Here is a 22,912-nt window from a genome sequence, read left to right as displayed (position 1 = left end):
TACTTCTCGTTTAAAGCACTCTACCACCCTTTGAGGATGTGCAGTAAACCAAACCATTACCGGTTTCACAGTTATTTTGATATAATAAAATGGAATGTATCGTTGATTGATTTCTTTTTATTTTTACAAGTACACAAAAACAAAAAATCTATGTGTTCTCTATTGTTCTTCCATGCGTCTCAAAGTTTTGTCCAAAGATTACTGTACACATTTTTTTTTTTCCAGCCTACAATAGCATTTATAGTTTAAGCATTAATAAGCATTTAACAATTTCTCTTTGTTGAAAAATAAAAACATTTAGGGAGAAAACAATATAATAGGACGTTGTCCAAGTGATTGTTGTTTACGGTTTGCTTTAATTTTATCCACAATTTAATCGCTTTTTGTTTTGCTTTAGTCCCAGTGCTGCGATGGAGAGTACACATTAGACGGGACGTTGCATAACCTTCAACTTCGAGCAATAGAGGGCGATGTATCTCAGTCTCAAAATGCATTCAAAACAGAAGAGTTCACCCCGGCAGGTACAGTATAATACATGAAACACAATAATAACAAAACAATAATTTTGTTATAGTTAACAAATATATTTACAATATTATTTTATCTTGCTCCTAACATTTTTTTACTTTGCAGTACAGTAAATATAAAAGAATAGATGAAGATGAAGAACATAAAATTGTCTCATTTAGTCTATATTTCCATTCCATACACTTTTTTTTTCTTTTTCCGTTCCATAAACTTTCTTGTTTCCTCCTTTTCTTACCATCCTCTAAGGGTCATTATCCATACATTTAATCCAAAAAGAAACGAAAATTCCTTTTAAATAAATCCATAATGTAATTTACATTTTTAATAAATTCATGATTCATAAACATTTCCTTGTAAATTTGATTATTAACCATTTCTTGATAATATCTATATGATGTTTTCAATCCCCAAAACTCTCCTTAATTAAAAAACAAGACAAAAAGGTTGCTGACCTATAGCGACATAACCTGCTTTGCTTCATTTAGTTAATTTCACATGCTTATTAATTATACTTTATAGGTCTGGGTTCATGGTACCTTGCTTGCGCAGATTTTTTGTTGGCAAGCTATGCTAAAATTGTCAAACTTTTACAAAACGAGAATTCTTGATTGATAGAACCATGTTTATCTATTGGTATACAAATAATAAATGGGAAAGAAGTTGTCAAAAGATTGATTGTTTAATATAGCCTTTCATTTTCAACAAATGAAATTATTCTCTCCATTCAACGAACACATAATTTTGTTAGTATGTCACATGGTCATTATTTCTTGTTAAAATCCTTCAGTGCATGGTTGCACCATCCACAGGTTCAATAGAGAGAAATGGCGAACCGCGATGACGTCACTCAAATTTCACCGAGTGGGTATAGATTGTAAACAAACCATTTCGCCACATGTTTTTGTATGGGAAATTCCGATGGGTTGAGTTAAAAAAGTAGGTAGAAAAGAACGTTTAAAACACACATAATAGCAGTATCTTTTTTTTTTTTGCAACCCCTTAACAATTTTAATGTTATATGGGCAAATCTTAACATATTTTATTTTAATTTGGATTGAATTAAGACGCGTTTTTGTTATATACTGTACCCAGCTCTAGGCCCTAGATAGTTGGCCTGTATATGCTGTAGTACCTCGAGTACTCGAGCCTAGCACGGATTATCGGTTATTATAATAATAATAATAATAATCATAATAATAATAATATTGGAAATTCGTTATTGCATACTGTACTACTACTACTACTACTTTAGCTAGGGTGCTGCTAAGCCTCTCCTAGCTAGGTAGTAAGACTAAATAGAGCATCTCTAGTAGATGTAGGCCTAGCATTAGTTTCAGCTTGACAACTGCCATTTTGTTATGTGGCTAGTGATGCTTCCTTCCTGCAGGGGGCTATCGCCAGTAATGAATACTTGATAACACCATTCTACTATAATATTATAGGCCTAGTCTAATGTAGACCTACAGATATGAGATATTTTTAGGAATATGATTGTGAATGATGGATGACTTTTATACATAACAAGAATTATGAGCGTTACAGCAACAACATTGGTTAGACGACGCCATATTCACGTGTATAAACATAGGAAATGTGCCGCCCTCAACGGTTTGTTATGATTTTATACCCACTCGGATTTTAGACGCCGGTTCGCCATTTCTCTCTATTTGAGTTACTATATTTCACAAAAAATTGATGCTACTGTACATGAGAGCAAAATAGAGAACATTTTGTTTATTGTCATAAAATTAAATTAAAGGAAGTTGACTAACGTTATTTTTAGTGGATTTTATTGTATGCTAAAGAGGTGGACATAAAAGGGTTTATATAGGGTAACATAGCCTTGACAATGGGGGTTATGTATTTGTAATTTTTCCCATTGTTTTTAATAGGTTGAAGTTGGTGAGATCACCAGTTTTGCTTTTTGCCACTTTTCTCCTTTTAACTGAAATACAGTAGTAAACAAAATATTTACCTTTTAGATGACCCAAACTGTGTACAGTAGACTCTACCCATGAATAGTGTTAACTTTCCAGGTCGCAATGATATAGCCAACATACTGTGTAACACAGGCATAGTATTAAATTAACTTCAAACATCCTAATGGTGCCATTTTAGATTTTTTCTCGTTCCTTGATGACCACTTTCTGAGCTGTGGTTGTTTTAAGTTGACTCCCTATTATTCAATCGTTATTCTTTTATTGCCAGTTACCTATGGTTACATAATAATCAATAAAATATAAAACTAGGTTATATAATCTATACATCAGCTACTGTAAGGTTCCACTTTATAAATTTGTTTCGGTTCCAGTAAACACAAAGGTAAATCCTATGTAAGACTGTACTGTACTTTCTTCTTTATTTAATTAGTTGAAAGATTGTTTAATATGGGTTCTCAGCGAATGAAATTATTATATATTTTTTATACATCTACCGTATGGTTCCAACTTATTGTTTTGGTTCTAGTAAACCACAAAATAATTCTAGGTGAGACTGTACAGTACTTTCATTAATGAGTTGAAAAATTAATTGTTTAATATGGGCTCTTAGTAATGAAATTATTCTCTCTATTCTATACATTTAACGTATGGTTCCAGTTTGTGACGTTTTGTTAAAATAATACATATATATTACTTTAAAAACATTAAACCAGGTCATTTCTTGTCTTAAATGTACGTTTTGTGGTAATTAAATTATGATAAAAAGTGAGAAACAATGCACTACCTAAGTAGCTCGCGTCGATTGATCTCTCGTGAACGGTCTTTAGGCCTAGCCTAGGTAGGCTTAGTTTTGTAGGCCAAGCTGGTAAACATCGGTAACATACGAACATCATACGCTAGCTATATAACTAGCCTGACATTGTACAGTTGCTGCATTAATTGTCTTTCTATTTTTGCGAGACTCCGTTGATACAAATTGGGGAAAACCCGGTATTTTCGCTGAAAAGTTAGGAGTCTTCCATTTGTTTTGGCCTCACGATCGATCGAAAAGTTGGTGAATTACAGAAGAAAAACAAAAATATCAATCCGCGCGCAGTGTATTTTGGGATTTATAGCGGGCCGCTACAATTATTAGATTTGACTAATTATTTTTCACATTTTTAACCATTTAAAAATGAAAACAGTTATCGCAATAGGACCATATAGTATTATTTTTACATTAAATATTGTTTGTGATCTTAAATTAGATCTAAATAACGTAGGGAAGTTGTCTTTAATATAGGCTCTCAGCGAATGAAATTATTTTCTCTACTCTACATATCGTATCGTTCCAACCTATATTTTCTTTAGTTCCGGCAGTAAACCACAAAGTAATCCTCAAGGTAAGAATATAGGCCTACTGTACATTCATTAATGAACTTATTTTTATTATGGCCAGGTTGTATATGTACGTTTTCTGGACGAGAATCGTTTGAGTATATCAAGTCGAGTCTGGAGAGCACAATCCTGAATCCAGAGTATGACAACAAGGACCTTTACAAGTTACCAATTATCTTTGTATTCGCACGTGGTGTACTCGTTGAAGATGACGAGCACAACGAAATTAAAGAAGAAGCGCAAACAATGTCAAAAAGGTTTGTAAGATTACAGGAGAACCCTCCAATCTATTATTCTACACTCCTTTATTGTTGACTTGTGAAATAATCAAACTATTTGCCCAACTTTCTTAGTTATAGCACATTGATACACCATCTTTTACGCTTTTTGATAGTTTTTTTTAAACAAGGCTTATATTCCATAGAGGTCTATGGGTGCTTTCCTTTTCAAAGTTTTCAACAGGGTGTTAATTGCGAGTTATAATCCTGTTAAGTACTACTATAGGATTGAACCCTGAACCTTGGGATTGGAAGGCAAGCATGTTAACCACCAAGCTACATCTCCACTTCTAATTAGGCAAAGAATTTGTGTATAGGTTAATAAAGTTCAATTACATTATCCATTAAAAAAGGAAATACACAATATCCAGATCCGTATTTTCTTGCCGATACTTTGTAATTCATGTGACACTTATTGTAACATTGCCTTGCTAGTGTTAGCGTCGTCCATTCTGTGTACGTCTTCCCAGCTGTTGCCAATGTGTTCTGGCTTTTCCCTTTATGTCAACGTTTATTTGGTTTTCCAATATGTTGGCTTGTTCTGTATGTGATTTTGTTATTAATTTGGACATTTGGAAGGTTGTTAATCTTTTGTTCATTAAATAAATTAAATTTAATTTAATGTGCTGTCCACTAAGGGATGTCAACATTATTGTAACTTTACTAATATACATTGTAATACTCTTTAACCTTTTTAAAGCAATTTTTTATTAAGTATAAAGCACTGTCTACACTATCAAACTAAAAAATTGAACAAAAAAGTCCATGTAATTGTAAGGGCACATCACATAAAGCCCGCATAAACTTTGATAGTGTAGACAGAGCTTTATTGTCATAACGTTCTTCAGAATTTAAAGCGTTCAAAACTTATTTTCAATACAATCTATTAGTTGGTCTACTGTAATAATTGACAATATTGGTTTAAAAAGACAGAAAAAACAATGCTTGTTTTGAGTCTTCTATTTTAATTAATTGCAAACAAGTTCAGTTGTTATAAATAGACGTATACATTGACAATTTTTGTATCACAAATTTTGCCATTTTTAAAATATTATACTGCAAACCTTAAGCAAAATTTAAAAAAACCTGTGCAATCTCTTTCTAACCAAACCCTAGATGTCTTGTGATTAAGTATAATATACAGTGTAGCTGGTATTTTATTAAATAATCTAAATTCCATTGACCTACTGTAGGCAAGAGGATATTGGTAATCTTGACTTGAACCTGGTCTGTAGGCGTCCTGGGTTTTAAGAATGACATTGAATGTGCAAACCACAGGATACGCTTAAGTTCTCCTCCATAATTATTTTTTCTGCTATTTTTAATACCGCCATCTCAACTTCTTTTTATTACAATAAAACACCGTTTCCTATTAAGGGTGCATTTGCAATGGCATGTGAATCGAACCAGGGACAATATGTTTTAATACTCTGGCCGATCTCCTTATGAAGAGGAGGGTGGCGGGGGAGGGGAGGGGGAAGGGGAAATATGTTAACACTATATGTGGCCGACACCTTATTAAAGAAGACATCCTAATGAAGGTGGACACTTTTCCATAAAAAGAAAGAGGTTACAATACTGTATGTTTTAAACACTGGCCAACTCCTATTCATCAGGTGACGCGCTCTATAAATATGCCAATGAATTTCTGTACTGAGGTTTTTCTATAATTCTATTTTATTTGTTCAACTTTTTTTTTGCTCCATTTCTACATTACAATTTCATATCTTTACATACTTTCGTTATGTTAATTAGTTGGCCACTAATTTTAGCGAAGGTTGCTTAATCCTTACACATAGTGACATTTTACCTACCTTGTATTTGACCAAGGCCCAAGCTAATTTTGTTAAGCTTGCATCCTTTTTATAATTACTGTAAGATTCACATAATGTGGACATGTCATACCTAGTAGGCCTACGGACTTTATCATTCAAGAGTGAACAAATGCAGTTATGGGGTATGTAGTGTATTTATGTAATTTGTTTAGAAAATTACAAAATATATATATTACTACTGTAATTTTCAAGTTTGGTTCCCACTAAGACGTAAGTTGGAAGCAAGTAAGTTGATCAATCACAAGTGATGGTTTATTAAAATGAACGCTGGTCCATTGGTCAACTCGCTTGCATTGCTATTGCATCCTAGCATTGCGTTCTAGTGGGAACATAGGTTTATGTATAACAACTTCACTCCCAAAGACCTATTTAAAAATTTGTAGAGCAGCTTGTATTAATGTTTGTTATGTTAACTGGATTGCCACTTTTGAGAAGGAATGAAATAGCTTATGGTTATCCTTAGTAATTTTCCTCAATATTTAAAAAAAACATCTGATATTACTTTCATCTTTTCAAATTAGTTAGTGGCCAAAACTAACACAGGTTTTCGAAATGATTATTTAAAAAAAAAACATGGATTAGTCAACCAGTGTTCTTGGTCCAAATGAGTCATCCATTCATAGAAGTATTGGATAAAGTCTATCTCAGATTTTGGTTTAAATGTCCCAAGACGAGCTTTGACTTTTGTTGGATAGAATCAACAACATAGAAAAAGGGTTGATATGTTTAATTATTAAATCTCAAAGTATCAGATGATTGTGTGAATGAATTAAAATATAGACTGCAAGTCTACAGAAGAATAAAATATATATTTTGTATTGTATAGTTACTGGCAAAGTTTTTTATTAGAGATATAATTATGCAAATTATTGTTTCTGGAACATATAATATATCACATGATAATTTACACAGGACAGCACGTCTACTTATGTTTATCTTCTCCTTCCTTTAAGTCACTTAAGCATACAAAATAGGGGCGTGGATTCTCGCTTTTAACAAATCTGTCCGTCACTCCAACTCAAACTTAAGTTTCTTGTCTACAGTACATCACGTAGCCATTGCTTATTAATAGGCTACATGATTCAAAGTCAAGTGACTGAGTTAACTGATCATAAGAAATTTATTCTCACATTATTTACCCCCACGCACACATTCTTTTTTGATTAATGTCTTGATACCAAGATGTCAGGCAATTAGGTTATTATGTCAGTTGGCCAGTTTGACTGTACTCCATTTTTGTTACTTTCAATTAACTTTTACATTCCCCAGAATAAGAAATTATACCCCAGGATAAGAAATATTATAATGTAGGGGCATACATAAATCTTAGCAATACAGCAGCTTAAGCTGTTTTTAATTTCAGATTTTTATTGCAGGAGTGACCAGGGTAGCAGGATGTGGGTTCTGTCAATAAAACATTCATTTTCTCAAGATTTATAAGTTCTTGTTGCTTGATAATGTTCAGAGGCAAAAATGACTAAAAAAGTTGTACTGTAAAATTCCCATAGATAATGTTTTGTTTGAAGAAAATTTATTTGTACTAATAACAGGTTTTATTAAGGGATATATAAAAATATATTTTCTATAAAAAAATATTCTTCGAAAACAATTTGGTAAATGTTATTTTATTTTTTAAATAGATCATGTTGTATTGTAGCCAAATTTTACTAAAATAATACAGATTTATCAGTTTGGAGTTACACAGCTATGCCTGTCCAGTTTCAATCAACAAATACCTCTTTTTAAAAATTTATTTGGTGGAAGCACAGAATAGTTAAATTACCCTTATTTATACATGATCTACTGGCTATTTCCTCCCTAAAATGATTTAAGTTCTAAATAAACCCTTCCATCCCCGGTCATTCCCAAAATATTAAGTCACAGCCTCGCCTCTAGTTATGCAACAATTAATTCCTGTGGCGTCCTTTTTAGATTTGACAGTAACTATTAAATACAAATTCATATCAGTTGTAAAAGTCCTGTAATTTTTATGTCTCCAACAGAATTAAGATGAAGCCAATTAGCTGGGTGTTTGACCTTCTGACTTGTCTTGTAGACAGTGGTTTTACCATCAATGCCTCTGACAGAATACAATTTAAATGGTTATCAATATAGTAATAGAAATAAATGACAGAGATGATAATGCCCCATCAATTTTAATATAACAAATTAAGATCCTACAGTGGAACCCCTCCTTTGGGACATTGTCAAGCAAACAAGGAGTAATATATGTTTGAACACTACTTTTAACATTTTCAGACATTCTTCTTTTTTTTCTCCAAAAGCATGTAGTCATGTGATGCCATTTCAACCAATCGCATTGTCTATTTTACATATCCTATGTAATATATAATAATGTTTTATCTTTTATCCTCTTAGGCTTTCCAGTACAGAATTTGTAGACATGCCAAGAGATGAGTCTATGTTAATGAGAGGCAACAAGTTTCATGAAAAGCAAATACAACAGGCCATACGTGCAATTCTCACATCCACACAACCACCAAACCCGCATGACGAAATCAATGGACACTGTCTCATGGAAACATTAACGTAATCGCCTTTCCTGTTTTCTCCTTTTTGCTTTGTGAAAATATATCTTTTTATCTTTCACATCATGAAATTATTTGTACCATTGCACTCATAAACATTCATTTGTATAATAATGTTCATTGTTAAGTCAAGTTATTTCTAAAGATTTTGTTGAAACGTAAACCACATTCACAGACAATGAATAACATAAAAATATAAAAATTATGATTAATACATACAACAAAGTAGTCTGCATTACATTATTGTTTGAATGTCTCTTATTTCAACATACCTCTGGTTCAATAAGATAACGTTTTTTATGAAATATCTTGCAATACTATCATGTCATTCCTACTATGTCAAGTTGTTGAAAAAAATTTTATAAAAAACCTAACATCTGTAAAGTGTTTTAAACTATGTTTAATATCTGTATCTCAAAATTCTGTTGAAAGAAAAGAGAAAATATAGCATGCCAATTTTAATATCATAATCTGTACATTCTGTTCTGGCTTCCTTTAGTTTAACAAAGTATAGAAAGTATTGTAAAAAAACAGTATACAAATTGTAATGTTATAGATATTTTCTGTTAAATCTTTCTGCATGGTAAATATATATTCAATATATTTCGGAAATTTAAAGTTATTCCAGTTGGTTCACGCTTGGATGCACTACAACAACATACAATGCAAGTGAACTGACCAATCAAAAGTGACGGTTCTGATGATACATTGCATTGTGATTGGTCAAATTTCTTGTGGCACACTTAAGTCCTTGCATTGTGTTCAAGTGGGAACCAATCTTTAATGGTTTTTAGGTGCGAGAATTTATTTTGTATGGTTTCATATAAATCATTTTTCTTACAGAATCGGGTTATGTGTAATGTGCGGAGATGAACACACGGTCGAGAATATCTTAAGTCCGTTTGTCAAGAACGATCTTTGTTACCGCACACCGCAAACAGATTACATATTTAATGTTGTAACGTATATTGACGATAAGAAGGCTAATGTTGAGATCCGAGCATCATCTTATCACGCAGCGGCTAAATATGCGGCACAGTGCAATGGTTTAATTCTTTTTTATTCACCGAAACGCAAGGGGTCATATGAAACAATGAAGTAAGTGTGTTTGTAAAGTGAATGTTGCTCATATGTTTGTGCCCCAAAATCCCCTCCTGTCAATAAAAAATGAATAAATAAATACAGTTTTCAGGCAATCAATATATTTTTAATTTAATTTTAAAAAAATATAAATTCTTGCAACCACGTTTATTTTCTGATTTTCCAGTGGAAAAAACTGGAGCACCCTACTACATTCTTCATAATCTAATAAAATGTTTTCAAATGTCATATTCATGACAAGAAAAAGGTTTAAAAGCTTTTAAAACTGTATCATTTTTTACCCATTTTTATCAGGAACTTTGCTTCAAAACATGATGATCTGGCAATAAAAATTGTCGCTGTTTGTGACGGTGAAAAAGCGGTGCAACATTTTGAGCTTACAAGAACTGGGGAAGACTTTGCTTCGAAAATCGATGCAGGATTTATGATAACAGGAACAGACTTTGGAGCACAGAGTAAGTGATTTAAAAAATGTTCTTTTCACGTTAGTGGGTGACATAAATACTTGTAAAGTTAATACACAGAGGTCCCAGTAAGGGTTCATAATCAACACATTGTATATGATCCTCTACTCTTTTTGAATAACATACATAAAGCTCTTTATCGCACACATATGTGAGGCATACTGGACCAACAGCTTTGTACAGTATACCGTCTGAAGGACAAGTCAAGTATCTTGTCTAAGAATCCAAACTAAGTCTCGAACCCATACCTCTTACATTCGAGACCGACATCTCTTACCAACGCTATATGGCTCTTCTTGATAATAAATGATAATAAAGTTTCATATATTCAGAGTTAAAGTAAAATGTAAGTTTTTGAATGTGGTACTATTGAGAGACACTTTGCTGTTTCTCTGGAATTATTTCTTTTGATTTTTATGTGAAAGGGGTATTAGTTGTAAGTGTCTAACATGTATTATTTTTCTTCTAAGCTGAAGCATTTACTCCATTCTTCCATGAGGTGATGATGCATAAAAATGATTCAGAGGATTCAGACACAGGCTCAGAACCAGAGATTGATATTATGCAAAACCGACCTCCGTTACCTACGCCTGGTGACAGGTACAGTGTAATACTTGAATATAAATTAATTATACAGTCAACTCTCCCAATACTGCACCCTCTAAAAACCAGAAACTTTCCCAAAACCAAACTTTTCTTGACGTCCAAAAACAACCAAATTTTTATTTACTTTTTTTTTTTTGGGTGTTTTTTTTTTCTGGTTTCATTTTTATAGTGTTATATTATACAAATAATGAATGTTTATGAGTGTAATGGTACAAATAATGGCATAAGGTGAATGATGAAAAGTTATATATCAACGAGGCATTATTATTATTTTTGTTGTTGCAAAGATACCTTTATTTCTGCTTTTACTGCTTTCATTAACAGCATTAGATTATCAACTGCCAAAAAATCTAAATATCTACATATCAAGGACACATGTTTATTCATATGAATGCATTTATTTGATGGACATCAATATATTTTTAATAATTTATGATTAAATTTAATTTCAGATTTGTTGATAAATTATTCACCTTATATAATCAAATTAACTTAACTGATAGCATCTGAACAGATCGGTTTATGATAAATTTTATAAATATTATTTTTATGTGATAGGACATTCTAAAACATTTTTTGATATGATGAATCAGTTCTTGACTTCAATCAAATTACCTACATTGATAAAATAAATCTATTTAAAACAGTTAAGTTTATGAGAGATTTATAACTTAAAACAACCTGAACCTAAGTATCATACAGCCTTGAAATAGCTCTTTTATTATTTAATATATAGCGGAATATAAGTATCATATAATAATTACCTGTAGGTGATCTGCTTTCTACTGGGCGAATAACCATCTGTATTGTGTTTGTTGGAAATCTTTTTCTCTATTGATTTCTTTTATATAATATTGCTAGCAATAAAATGTCCATACTCCTTTTCCTATTGGAAGATTTTTAGCATGATTTCCAGGATCAAACTACCCATGATTCTTGTTTTCTCCTCTTCCTATCTTTTTTTCTTAACAAATTTATAAAAATTTGCATGGGAATACAAAATTGGAGCTAACCCAATCTTGGTGTCAACACACTTATATTGTTAATTACGATACTGTGTTGCCTAAAAATAAAAATTGACATTTAAATCTAGAACTTAGAAAAATGTGGTTATACACTAATGCCTTTCCCAGGCACTATTATTTCAGTACTGCCCTGGAAACTAATTAGTGTTACTAATTGCTTATAAGGTTTACCTGTAAATCTGTTTTATTTTTACAAAAAATAATTTTACTTTAAAGACAATGGACAAAGTTATTTCCTGTTACTCACTGCTCCCTTCAAATTTATCCCCAACCATTTATTTTAAATATGTCCATCATATTAGAAGAAGGAAATGACATCAGAGGCCATGGTTAAACTCTGGTTTGTTTTTATTTTATGTAATACCTTTGAAAACAGTCCTTGAGGCCTAAAAGTCACAGGATGTAATAGCCAAGGGGTGGTTGATTGGGGCCTAACACCCTTTATTAGGGATCTCTGTCCTTGACTTTGAATTGAAAAGATACAAACACCTAGTTTTACATTGAACTGGTCAAAGTTGTCATGATGACCCATATAATTGAATCATAATTTTTGATTTTTTTTAATACCTTTAAAAAAGTAATGCTAATAATAATATTGATAACTTACTATTTTAATTTATAAGCACTATAATTTTTACTTGCGTGAATAAAGTCATCTTATCTAATCTAACAAAATGCTCATTGCATTTGGACAGCATATAAATTGAATTCAAATAAATTATGAAATAAAATGCTATTTAAACAATAATTTAATGATGAATTAAGTAGTATTTGTGAATATTAGAACCCTTCCTTTTGGACACCTGAAAGAGACACTTTTCCATGAAACGAACGATTGGCAATCGTGAGTTGTAACCAGTATTATATTCAAATGAGTGATGAATTAAACAATTTCATTTAATATATTACCTTTATGTTACTGTGCAAAAACAGTAGAACACTTCAATTGCCAAACCCCTATTTAGGGGACATTTTCCCTTAATATAAGGCCAATCCTATTTGGGGGACACTGAGATCAAGGGAAAGTGTTGTTAAGCCCGGAAGGTGTCTCCTTAATAGGAGTTCTACTCTTAATACATTTTTGGTTTATAAACTTGTCAACCATAAACATAGAACCAGATTTTAAAATGTAGTTTAACAATATTTTACAACATTAAAATTAAATTACGGTCTTAAACCAAGTAAGACTTTTTGCATAAAATCAATTTTATGATTTTTTTTCTCTCCTCAGTGATGGCAGGAAAAATCTTGGCTCAAGTAAGTTAATCACCAGTTATTTATACCTTATAAATAACATATTTATATTATTTTTCTTTTTTTGATATTTGTTTTGATTTATTTTTTATCCTTACTTCAAAATGATGCGTATTCTATATAAAAATTGTGAATTATTTTTCAGATTTTATAATGACTATTCACTTTTGTTACTCATATTTTGTGCAATATATTAAGTATGATTTTTATAGCATCTTCAGGACCGTTTATATAAATATTTGATGAGGTAATGGACATAGATATGAGAGCCTGTATGGACATTAGCATTTTTTAGACTCTTTCTGTGTTTATATCTATTTTATGACCAAACATTTTCGTAGTTTTACAATATCAGATTACAATATATTTTTCAATATCTTTTGGTTAGGCTGTTATTTAGTTGCATTTTAACATTGATTGAATATAGTATGGTTGCCGTTTTTAATTTAATACAGTCCCTTAAAAGGGGCAATCCTGAAATGGGAATGACTATATTGTTCAATAATATATTGTCTCTTGTTTGTTTCATGGAAAAGTCCTCTCAGCAGGAGGGGTTTTAATTTATTTACTTAATATTCTAAAACAATAAGCATGTTTGTATACTCACATTTACACTCAAAGTTGAAGAGAATTCTACCGTTACCCCACAAGAATCAGACTCCGATGTCATAGAAGGCAAAGATGACGTATTTGAGAAAGATGACGAGGAGAAGAAAACAAGAAAGTTTAAATTTCTCTTGGATCGGGAACCAAATAAATCTCATTCAGATTTCATGGAAAGACTTAGGAAGTGGGAAGGTATTCAGACAGGAGTTTTTTTGTTCTCATTCTGGCTTTTCTCTTTTTCCGTTGGGATTTTTCGCTACATCAATTTGTGTTTGTCCAGCTTATGTTCATATTAATTCTTTTATTCTTTATCTCATTTATTGATTGAATGCAACATTCATAACATCATGTTTATTTTGTTTTAGAATTAGAAATTAATTATGTCATTAAAACATGTTTTATTCATTATTTTAAATATCAAAGTATGCTATATTCCAGTAGATCCCTCTATGAAGGGGACACCTGTAGGACCAAACAAAATGTCATATTTATAGGGGTGGTCATGAATAAGCTGTTTCCCTAAACAGGGATGTCCCCTGAATATAGGCTGACGGTAGTATTATATATATACCGTAAAACCTCAAAAAGAAGCCCATGGGCTTCTTCTTTTTTTAGTGCTCTTGGATGGGCTTCTTTTCGAGATGGGCTTCTTTTCGAGATGGGCTTCTTTTCAAGAGTACTTTTGCAAACTGTAGAGGGGGGCGGCTTTTTGAAATGAATGCTGTAAATTTTGTGAATTTCTACTACAATAATGTGACTTTTGAGACATTTTTTCAACCATGAAATTATGTTTAATATACTAATTAAAAAACAATATAAAAAGCAAAAAAACAGTCCTATGATTCACCGTCAAATACAATAATTTCGTCTTCATCTCAATACAGTATGAGTAGTCTTGTCTCGAAATGAAGCCCATACTATCTTGAAAAGAAGCCCAGGGGGCTTCATTTCGAGATGGGCTTCTTTTCGAGAGTACTTTTGCAAACTGTAGAGGGGGGCTTCTTTTCGAGATGGGCTTCTTTTTGAGGTTTAAGCCCATGGGCTTCTTTTCGAGGTTTTACGGTATATGTCTTCTGAATAGTGGTGTCCCAAAATGGGGTTCTACTGTAATAAACATACAATTGAACGAACTACATGAACTGATATGAAGAGCTATGCTTTCATTGCTTTTTGCCACCAACATTTTCACATTCATAAATTCAAATTTTAATTTAAACCCCAAAAAAAAAATTTTCTATTTTACTTGATTAAAAAAATTAGTTCTTATTTGCTTTCAAATTTAAGATCGAGTAAATTTGTTTATTAATTAATAAATCAATTATGAAATTTGTTCCTTTGATGCTGATTTTTAGTATTAACATATTAATATGCTAATTTGTATTTGAGCTAATGAATGTTTTAACAATTGTTAAATGTTATCAATCTAATTGATATTAATAAACTTTCACTAACTTTATAAAAGTAAAATTTTCAGGGTTTGCGTAGGTCATTGAAAACCTGGAAAATCATGGAATTTTACTAAAATATTGTTTTAGAAAAATGTCATAACAAATTTGGATTTCATTAACAATGTATGGATAAAACGTAATGAGGACGATTTGCTTTTTTTGTCGGACATCATTTATACAATTAATTTCTTTTAATATCTTATTTTAATCTGTAAAACTAAGTAGAACTGTTATAAAAGCATGGAACTTTGTTTAGAAAGGTCATGGGAATTAATTCTTGAAAATCTATGGAACCTATTTTTCTAATATTTCATCAGTTTCATTTCATCAATTTTTAACACATCAAGTTTAAACCACAGTCAGGATATTATTATTGTTATTTATTTATTGTTTTGTTCATATTTGTTTTTACTTAATGCAGTAATCAGAGGAATATATAATTTTATCAATATATACCGAAATCAAACAAGTTTGTCGGAAAGATAAACATCCGTCATGACTCATTGTTATTTTGTGCTTCCGTAACATCCCCTCTCTTCTACTATGTTCCGCATCGATTCCCTCGTCGTTGTTTGGTGGCTCTGCTTTTGATCATATGAATCGTCACCCCTCTCGAAATCCGAGTCGGAAAGTCTGTTGTTTTAAACTAGTAAAAATTATTCAAACATAAAAGTCAGATTTGCTTCCAGACTTCTGACGTTTGTTTTATATATGAGGAAGACAGTTTGGAGTTTTGCCTAAATTCTGTCCTTTTTTAAAACCCATTTTATGACCACACATAATTATTGTGCTGATCAAAAACAAAACATACTGTCATTTTGGGTTGATTTTTTACCCTGGGAATTCAATGTATTAATATTATGTCCATCTTAATGAATGAGACATTGTGTAGCATTTCTTTTCTGAGGAATGCTTTTACATGTTACATCCTGTGCTTGTGAACATTCCTTGTACTTGTTGACAGATATCCCACAGTGCATCAGTAAAAAAAAAATTCACATAACATCATAACATGTTCTCCCCTTTAGAGATAGAGAATTCTATATAAACTGTAATACTGGTTCTAAATGATGATGGTTGGTCTTTTTTTAAAGTGCAGAATCTTTTGAACAGGCAGTGTTAAACCCTTATTACCACAATGCAAGGGATATGATCTATCTGTCAAAATCAATCTCTGATTCTCTTTATGAACTTAAAAGATATGAATATCCATTGCCTTGTGTTATCATTGGTTATCATTGCCTATGTGTTATCTAATTGGTTTTTAATTCAAAAGAACTGTCCACATTTTGCCTCATTTGGTTTCTCAAGTATAATATTGGTACACAATCTGATCCAATGCACCATCAGTATTGTTACAGGCACTGTTTTCATTACATCATTCACTATGGGGATTAATTGACATTCAGTTGTATAGTTTTGATATAAAAATATTAATTTTTTTAATTCAAAGTTTCACCTTTATATATTAATCATATTTTTATTCCATTTTTAACTTTTTTGATAAGAAAATCTGGTTGTAATTTTTGCCCACTGAGCTAAAATGTTGAACTTAATCATGTATAAACTTGGTGGTCTAGATATTTGACCCTGTTTTTCTGAGTTCTACCAAAGAATATATATCACAAGAATGAGTATTCCGCGATTTTTGCATGAGAAATTTGTAACAGAGAGCGCCAGTGAGTGATGCCCGCCCTCATAAGGGCGGATGTATACATACTAAATAAGACTTGATTTAATAGATATTATACATGTCGCATTAAATAGAATTGTGATAATAGTTTTTGCAATTGTAGACTATTTTATAATACATATTTATTAACAAACTAGTGTACATTCACTTTTACAGACAATTATTTACTAACATGCTAAGTTAGTTCACAAAAAAGGCCTAACACAGCAACACCAAAAATCAACGAATCGTTTACTCAGCACGGCCTATTCTTTACCATTGCCGTGTACTACTCTACGCCCGGTAAATTAAGTATTGTTTTTATGATATAAATTAGTATAAAATACATGTTATTAATAGGACAAAATGTTAAATGTCATTAACATTTATTTGTTTTACCAGAAACAAGTTAAATATAGGAATATTATTAAACTATCCTTCGTGAAAACGCGTAAACACCAACACGCCCGGTCACGCTATCGTAGCGCCCGGTTGATAAAGCAAACTGTTTATACGAAGTTTTTACTAAATAAATTGCATAAAACGAACAATTAAATATCCAAATATTATTTAACATGATGTTGGCATGTAGTTGATAACATTTTTTATCATGAAAATACTACCGGTGGTCCAGCCTTTGATTAGTGAAACAGTCACAAAAAGTTGTATACATCCCAGATACATCCACACTTATGGCGGCGCCCTACCACATGGACAATATTACTGTTACAGGGAAAATCGCGGAATACTCATTCTTGTGATATATATTCTTTGGTTCTACCTAAAACAATGTAGTTTTTTCTAATCATTCAAGTGTTATAATACATGTCATTTAAAAATAAAATTTACAACCAATTTTCTTATTAGTAAAATGTTTCATTTATTTACCTATCGTCATTATTAATGCAAGAATTGTCATTATTCTCTACCGTAATTGTGTTTACTTGTCAACATCAATGATAATTAATTGCTTTGGTTAATTAATAGCTTACTTAAATAGTAAAATCTAATATTTGTTCACATATATTTATATTATTTTATATAGTAATTTTTATTTAAAAAAATCATGATTAATCCGTAATCGTAAATAATGTTGGTTCTCTTTCGACAGTACTTGTAATCCTCGTTTAATTTTTAAAATCTCTCTTAATCCATAATTAATCTGTTAGGTCTAATAATCTTTTTCTGTCTCTTTCTTGTCTATGTAGACTGTTAATTATACTACCCAATTTTTCAAACAAATATACTATTTGTCTAAGAAACTATTAGTATTGTGGAATTTTATTTTGATAAATTATTAATTTTTTTTTTGCATGTTTTTCTTCCCCAATACCAGCAGATCCTTCAGATTTAGAAAACTTGTATCCAAATAGACAAGCAAGGAATGAGACAAGGACCCCAGGTATACCTTAAAATCTGACTAAAAACATATTTTAGAAGTAGATCTAATCACAATATGCAGGGATGTACATAAGGGTAGTTGGCAAACATGAAGGTGGGGGTGACAATATTTCAAAGCAGTTCTGAAGCTTTTTTCACTAGGCTAGATTACTGTATGGCCGAGTATAGTCTAAGATCGAGGCCTAAGTATGAAATTTTGTGAAAATTACCATGATGAATTATACTTAGATTGCATTAGCAATGGATTTACCAAAATCCTGTCTCTGAATTTAGTCTAAATTATAAAGGTTGGGATTATACGTACAACGGATTTTACATCAAAAGCATTGGTAAACACATGCTTTATTTCCGTCTGTTAAAAATACTGTCTGTAGGGTGGGGTGTATAACATGAATTTGCCATATCTTTCAAATTACATCCCTGCATATATATCAGTACCATTGTGTACTACTAGTGTTTAGAATCCTTTCCCTTTGTTTTTGTAAAATTGTATTGTTTTAATAACCTGAATTACAATGTATATTATAGTAGTGCATTTAGAAAACCTTCCCTTTTTAGTTGTATTGTTTTAATAACCTGACTAGACTACAACTTGGGTATATAGTAGTAGTGCACTTACTGTAGAATACCTTTCTTTTTAATTGTATTGTTTTAATATAATAACCACCTGACTAGTGCTACAACTGACATTGTATAGTATAGTGATTTTAAAACACCTTCCCTTTACATTATTTTTCTTTATCTCTTTTTTTTTTAATAACCCGTAATACCCATTGTATTGATAATATTAAGTAGAGCTAATTATGGACATGTATATGCCAATAGTCTAACTTTCGCTAGAATTCTTTCATCCACCCATGCTTGCTGTGTATATATAAGTATTTATTATTTCCTTGTGCCGATAGTTGTGCCATGTACCTGCTCAAATGTCCTGTTTTATTTGTCTGTCATTGACCCCTTTGTTCTCTGTTACTGCTATTTTTATACCCCTTAGCTTCGTACATATTATATTCTACTTGCGTTCGTGATACGATTGCCATATATGAAAGTACACATACTACAATGAAATCCACAACATTTTATATTTTAATTTAATAGTTTTACCATATTATATCCTTTAGATTTATAAATGTTGAGGAGCCTATTCACCACAAGCTTTGCTTTCTTTTAGGCTCCTCCACTTTATATTTATATATTTGTAAAGTGAAATAAATAAATTAAAATGAAATGTGATTGTTTCATGCCTTTCAACTCGATAATTACGTGTCCTCTTCCACTCCACTAAAATGGAATTTCTCCCATTTTTATTTGGATCTGTCTATTATTCCTGACAGTAACACTTTATCTAGCTACTCTGTATCTTATGATATAGACTTTTAATTGTAATTCCTAATATAGCCATGTCAAAGGAAGGCCATTCAACTACAGTAGGATGTTGACGTAATACCGTCTAGAAATGGAATATTATATAATAAATGATTACGTCACTCTTATCCCTCAGGAAGGTGACATTGCGAATAAAAAAATAAACAATTAAATTGAACTTAATTTCAAAAGCTAAATATAGTAAGAAATTTCTTTTTAACGAATAGAAAACTTTGACTGGGTAGCTTAATATTGGTCCTATCCCAAGGCAAAGTCTGGGGAAATATAGTATAGTTAATTCTATGGTATCGTTAGAATAACCAATTAGATAGCATAGATTAATGTTAATATCCTTTACAGACAGAAATTTCGATTAGATATTTGAATTCAATTGTAATACTGCCCACTATATATAAGTTTTCTGATAAAGAAATATTTAAAAGTCTTTGAACTCCCATCTCATTTGGAAATCATGGGAGACAGCCGATTTTTGGTTCGTTTTTTTAGAATGCATTGAAGGATTTATTAAAACTAATTAAGTGGGGTTATCATACATTTGAAATTGTAAAAATCAGTGACTAACATTTAGAAAACAATAATAGAACGCACACTTCAATTATTCTTAAGGAATAAAATATGATTGATTTTGACATGATATGAAGAATTACGCATGAATAGTCATAAACAAAAAAAAATTTTTTAAATACTTATATGTATTTTGAAAGCTGACTTAATATGATAATAAAACATGTATTACTACTGTTTGATTTGATTGCATTTATCAGGCTAAGACAAATGGCTTTGCCTTTGTGTATATTTATTCTTGTATTCTCAAGACATGATTTCATTCCACAGGAGTAACATTTTGAAATGGAAAGAATTTCCAATAAGTTAACTTAGTTAGTTTTAACAACTGAAACAGTTATCGAATGTTAACATTATTTAATACTAGGCATAATATACATAGTAATGTCAATATATTTTATTAAATTTTAACTAGAAATGAATAATGGTTTATTATCCAGATGTCTAATAAAGGCTGGATCCAAGGGGTGCGCTACTTCCTTTGACAACTGAAATGAAATTATGAATTGACCTTTTGATAACTATTTTTGACAGGCTATATATATTTCCCATTAAAACAATTCTGGATCTGCCCCTGCTTTTGTTGACATTTATTTTATCACTTTTATTTAGCCTATTGTTTGAATTCAAAATGGTAGTATTTTTGTTTGTGCAAGGAAATTTCCTTATTGATTGTAAAATCATGGAGTAATAGTGATATTATTTCATGGATCAACTATCACTATGTACTGTAGGGGTTGTGTTGTATGTATGGTTTAATTACAATACAGTAGTTCTCCTTTTAAGAGGACACCATTGGGACCCATCAAAGTATCCCCTATATAGGGATGTCTCCTGAATAGGGGTTGTAATGAAACTGATATTGTACATTGTTTGTTTCATGGCAAATTGTTCCCTTAATATCGGTGTCTCCTAAATATGGGTGTCCCAAAAGAGGGATTTTACTCTAGGTATTTTTTAATCAACAAGCAGTTTTGTTGTTTTTTTAATTAATTATAACTTTAAAGCACGCTATAAATTCCATTTGCTTACAAAGTCATTAATTGTTATAAACTTATTAAAAATACTTAACAATTTGCTTTATATTTGCACAAAGCAGCTTTTTGCAAGATCACAAAAATTATCAATATTTTTAACTTTTTTATTTCTACCATACCAATGCAACAGTTGACCTAAAAATATTAATATGCATATGAACTTGTCATTAAAGTTTTAATTTACAGTTTAAAACAATACATGTATAGTAACCAAACTTTAGTGATTTACTTTTGTTCTGTTTTCATGTGCGTTTTTGTTTACAATGCCGAAATACATTATGATATATGATTGATATGAACTATTCAGAAAAGCTGCCAAATTATAAAAAAAGATTGTAGGATTTATTTGTCATTTATGTAGTTGTAGTGGTTAATAGGCCATCAGTAATAGACCAAAAAAACATACCACAAATCCTGACAGCCTCTATCAAATGACCACAGCTAATCTTTTGTGGAACAGGTTAAGATCCTAATTCCTATATGTATGCAATCATAAATACAACATAGGCAAAGAAGGTTAGAGAGCGAACTAGGTGACAGGGAATTGAGATGATCGAAATACGGAAACCAAAGAACGGTTGCCGTTTCTGTCTGAAGGTTCTTTTGAGTATGTTGTTTTACATTTAGGCTTAGTGAGTATATTGGCGCATTGTGCTTAGGCGTAATTGAGCAGAGTCAAGGATTTAAATTCGGCACATCTGATTAACCGATTTACCTGTACAAAGGCATAATTTTTTGTATGCGTTAATAATAGGTTGGATACATTTTGAGCCTTGAATCAGTTGAAGTTCTAAACCTTCAGCTTTTTAAACAATCTTTTATGCTATATAATAATACAACATATAACATATAATGGTGCTATTAACTTTTTTTCTTTTAGAAAACAATATATATGCTTAGTATGCTATATTTAGCAACATGTATTAATACATGTATATTAAAATTGCTTTTAAAAATGCTTTTCTTTCCTCTCATGCTTGCACGGCTTATCATTATTTCTTACAGAAAATATATACGCTACAGTTACGAAGCCTAAAAAACTATGGTCACCCTTTTCTAGAAATGGTACGTGCCAAAAACATTTATCACTTTTAGAAAAATTCTCGGGTAATGTATTGCAGTCTTTAACAACATTTGCTTTTTTTTTGCTGTGAAATTTGTACAATTGTATATATATAGCTATATGTTATCAAAAGCATTTTTTATATATATTTTATAATGTGTATATTTTATATTGCAAAGTATGTCAATTGCATGCACTTATTTATAAATGCTGTTTTCTATTATCTCTTTGTTCAAATGTTATATTCATGAATTATTTTGTTTGTTACCTGTGTATTTTGTTTTGTAAATGTTTAGTCAGTGTTAATTTTTGTATTTTTTTATCTATGTTTTCAGTAGTGTATTTTGCTTATTTGTAGACTTCAAATAAGTTTGTTGATAATATTCCGTTCCAGCCACCAATAACCACCAACTTCTACTTTGAATTGGCACAGATGTTACAGTCTTAAGTGTTTTTCCTATCAGTATAAACTTCCTCATTTTCTACCCACACAGAGTATCCACTTGAAGGGTACTACTTCAGATGTCTTTTCCCCTCTACCCATTGTAAACTTCCTCATTTGTTTCACAAGTCAAACACCCAGTAAATCATGTGGAAGGAAGAACATCCTACTAAAAATGAGCTATTTGAACATTTCTTCAGTCGGCCTGCTTTCTGTGGTGGTATTATTATTCGCTTCTGTCATTTGGCTTGATAGCATTTTTAGTAATTAAAATTTCTGATTTTATAAAAAAGAATGCAATTTAAAATGTAAAAATTGACAACTATGTAGTGTCTA

At 31.1% G+C, this 22,912-nt stretch overlaps 1 protein-coding gene across 22 annotated transcripts in view; it reads left to right on the top strand.

Moving 5' to 3' along the window:
- Positions 1–22,912, top strand: part of LOC140054098 (rho GTPase-activating protein 5-like) — a 93,355-nt gene that overhangs the window by 27,862 nt on the left and 42,581 nt on the right. For 11 of the 22 annotated variants that reach the window (XM_072098945.1, XM_072098959.1, XM_072098955.1 and 8 more), the window contains exons 8-17: positions 398–521; positions 3,907–4,102; positions 8,338–8,508; positions 9,351–9,605; positions 9,903–10,063; positions 10,543–10,672; positions 12,935–12,960; positions 13,579–13,755; positions 18,020–18,085; positions 22,077–22,136. In XM_072098945.1, the coding sequence (XP_071955046.1) occupies positions 398–521; positions 3,907–4,102; positions 8,338–8,508; positions 9,351–9,605; positions 9,903–10,063; positions 10,543–10,672; positions 12,935–12,960; positions 13,579–13,755; positions 18,020–18,085; positions 22,077–22,136 (1,366 nt within the window). The remainder of the gene's footprint in view (positions 1–397; positions 522–3,906; positions 4,103–8,337; positions 8,509–9,350; positions 9,606–9,902; positions 10,064–10,542; positions 10,673–12,934; positions 12,961–13,578; positions 13,756–18,019; positions 18,086–22,076; positions 22,137–22,912) is intronic. The other 11 variants (XM_072098965.1, XM_072098967.1, XM_072098966.1 and 8 more) reach the window with 8 other exon arrangements.

Source organism: Antedon mediterranea, chromosome 7 (genome assembly GCF_964355755.1).
Source record: "Antedon mediterranea chromosome 7, ecAntMedi1.1, whole genome shotgun sequence".
In the NCBI taxonomy this organism is placed as follows: domain Eukaryota; kingdom Metazoa; phylum Echinodermata; class Crinoidea; order Comatulida; family Antedonidae; genus Antedon; species Antedon mediterranea.
Note: the sequence above shows the minus strand (reverse complement) of the source record. Positions and strands in the feature narration are given on the sequence as shown.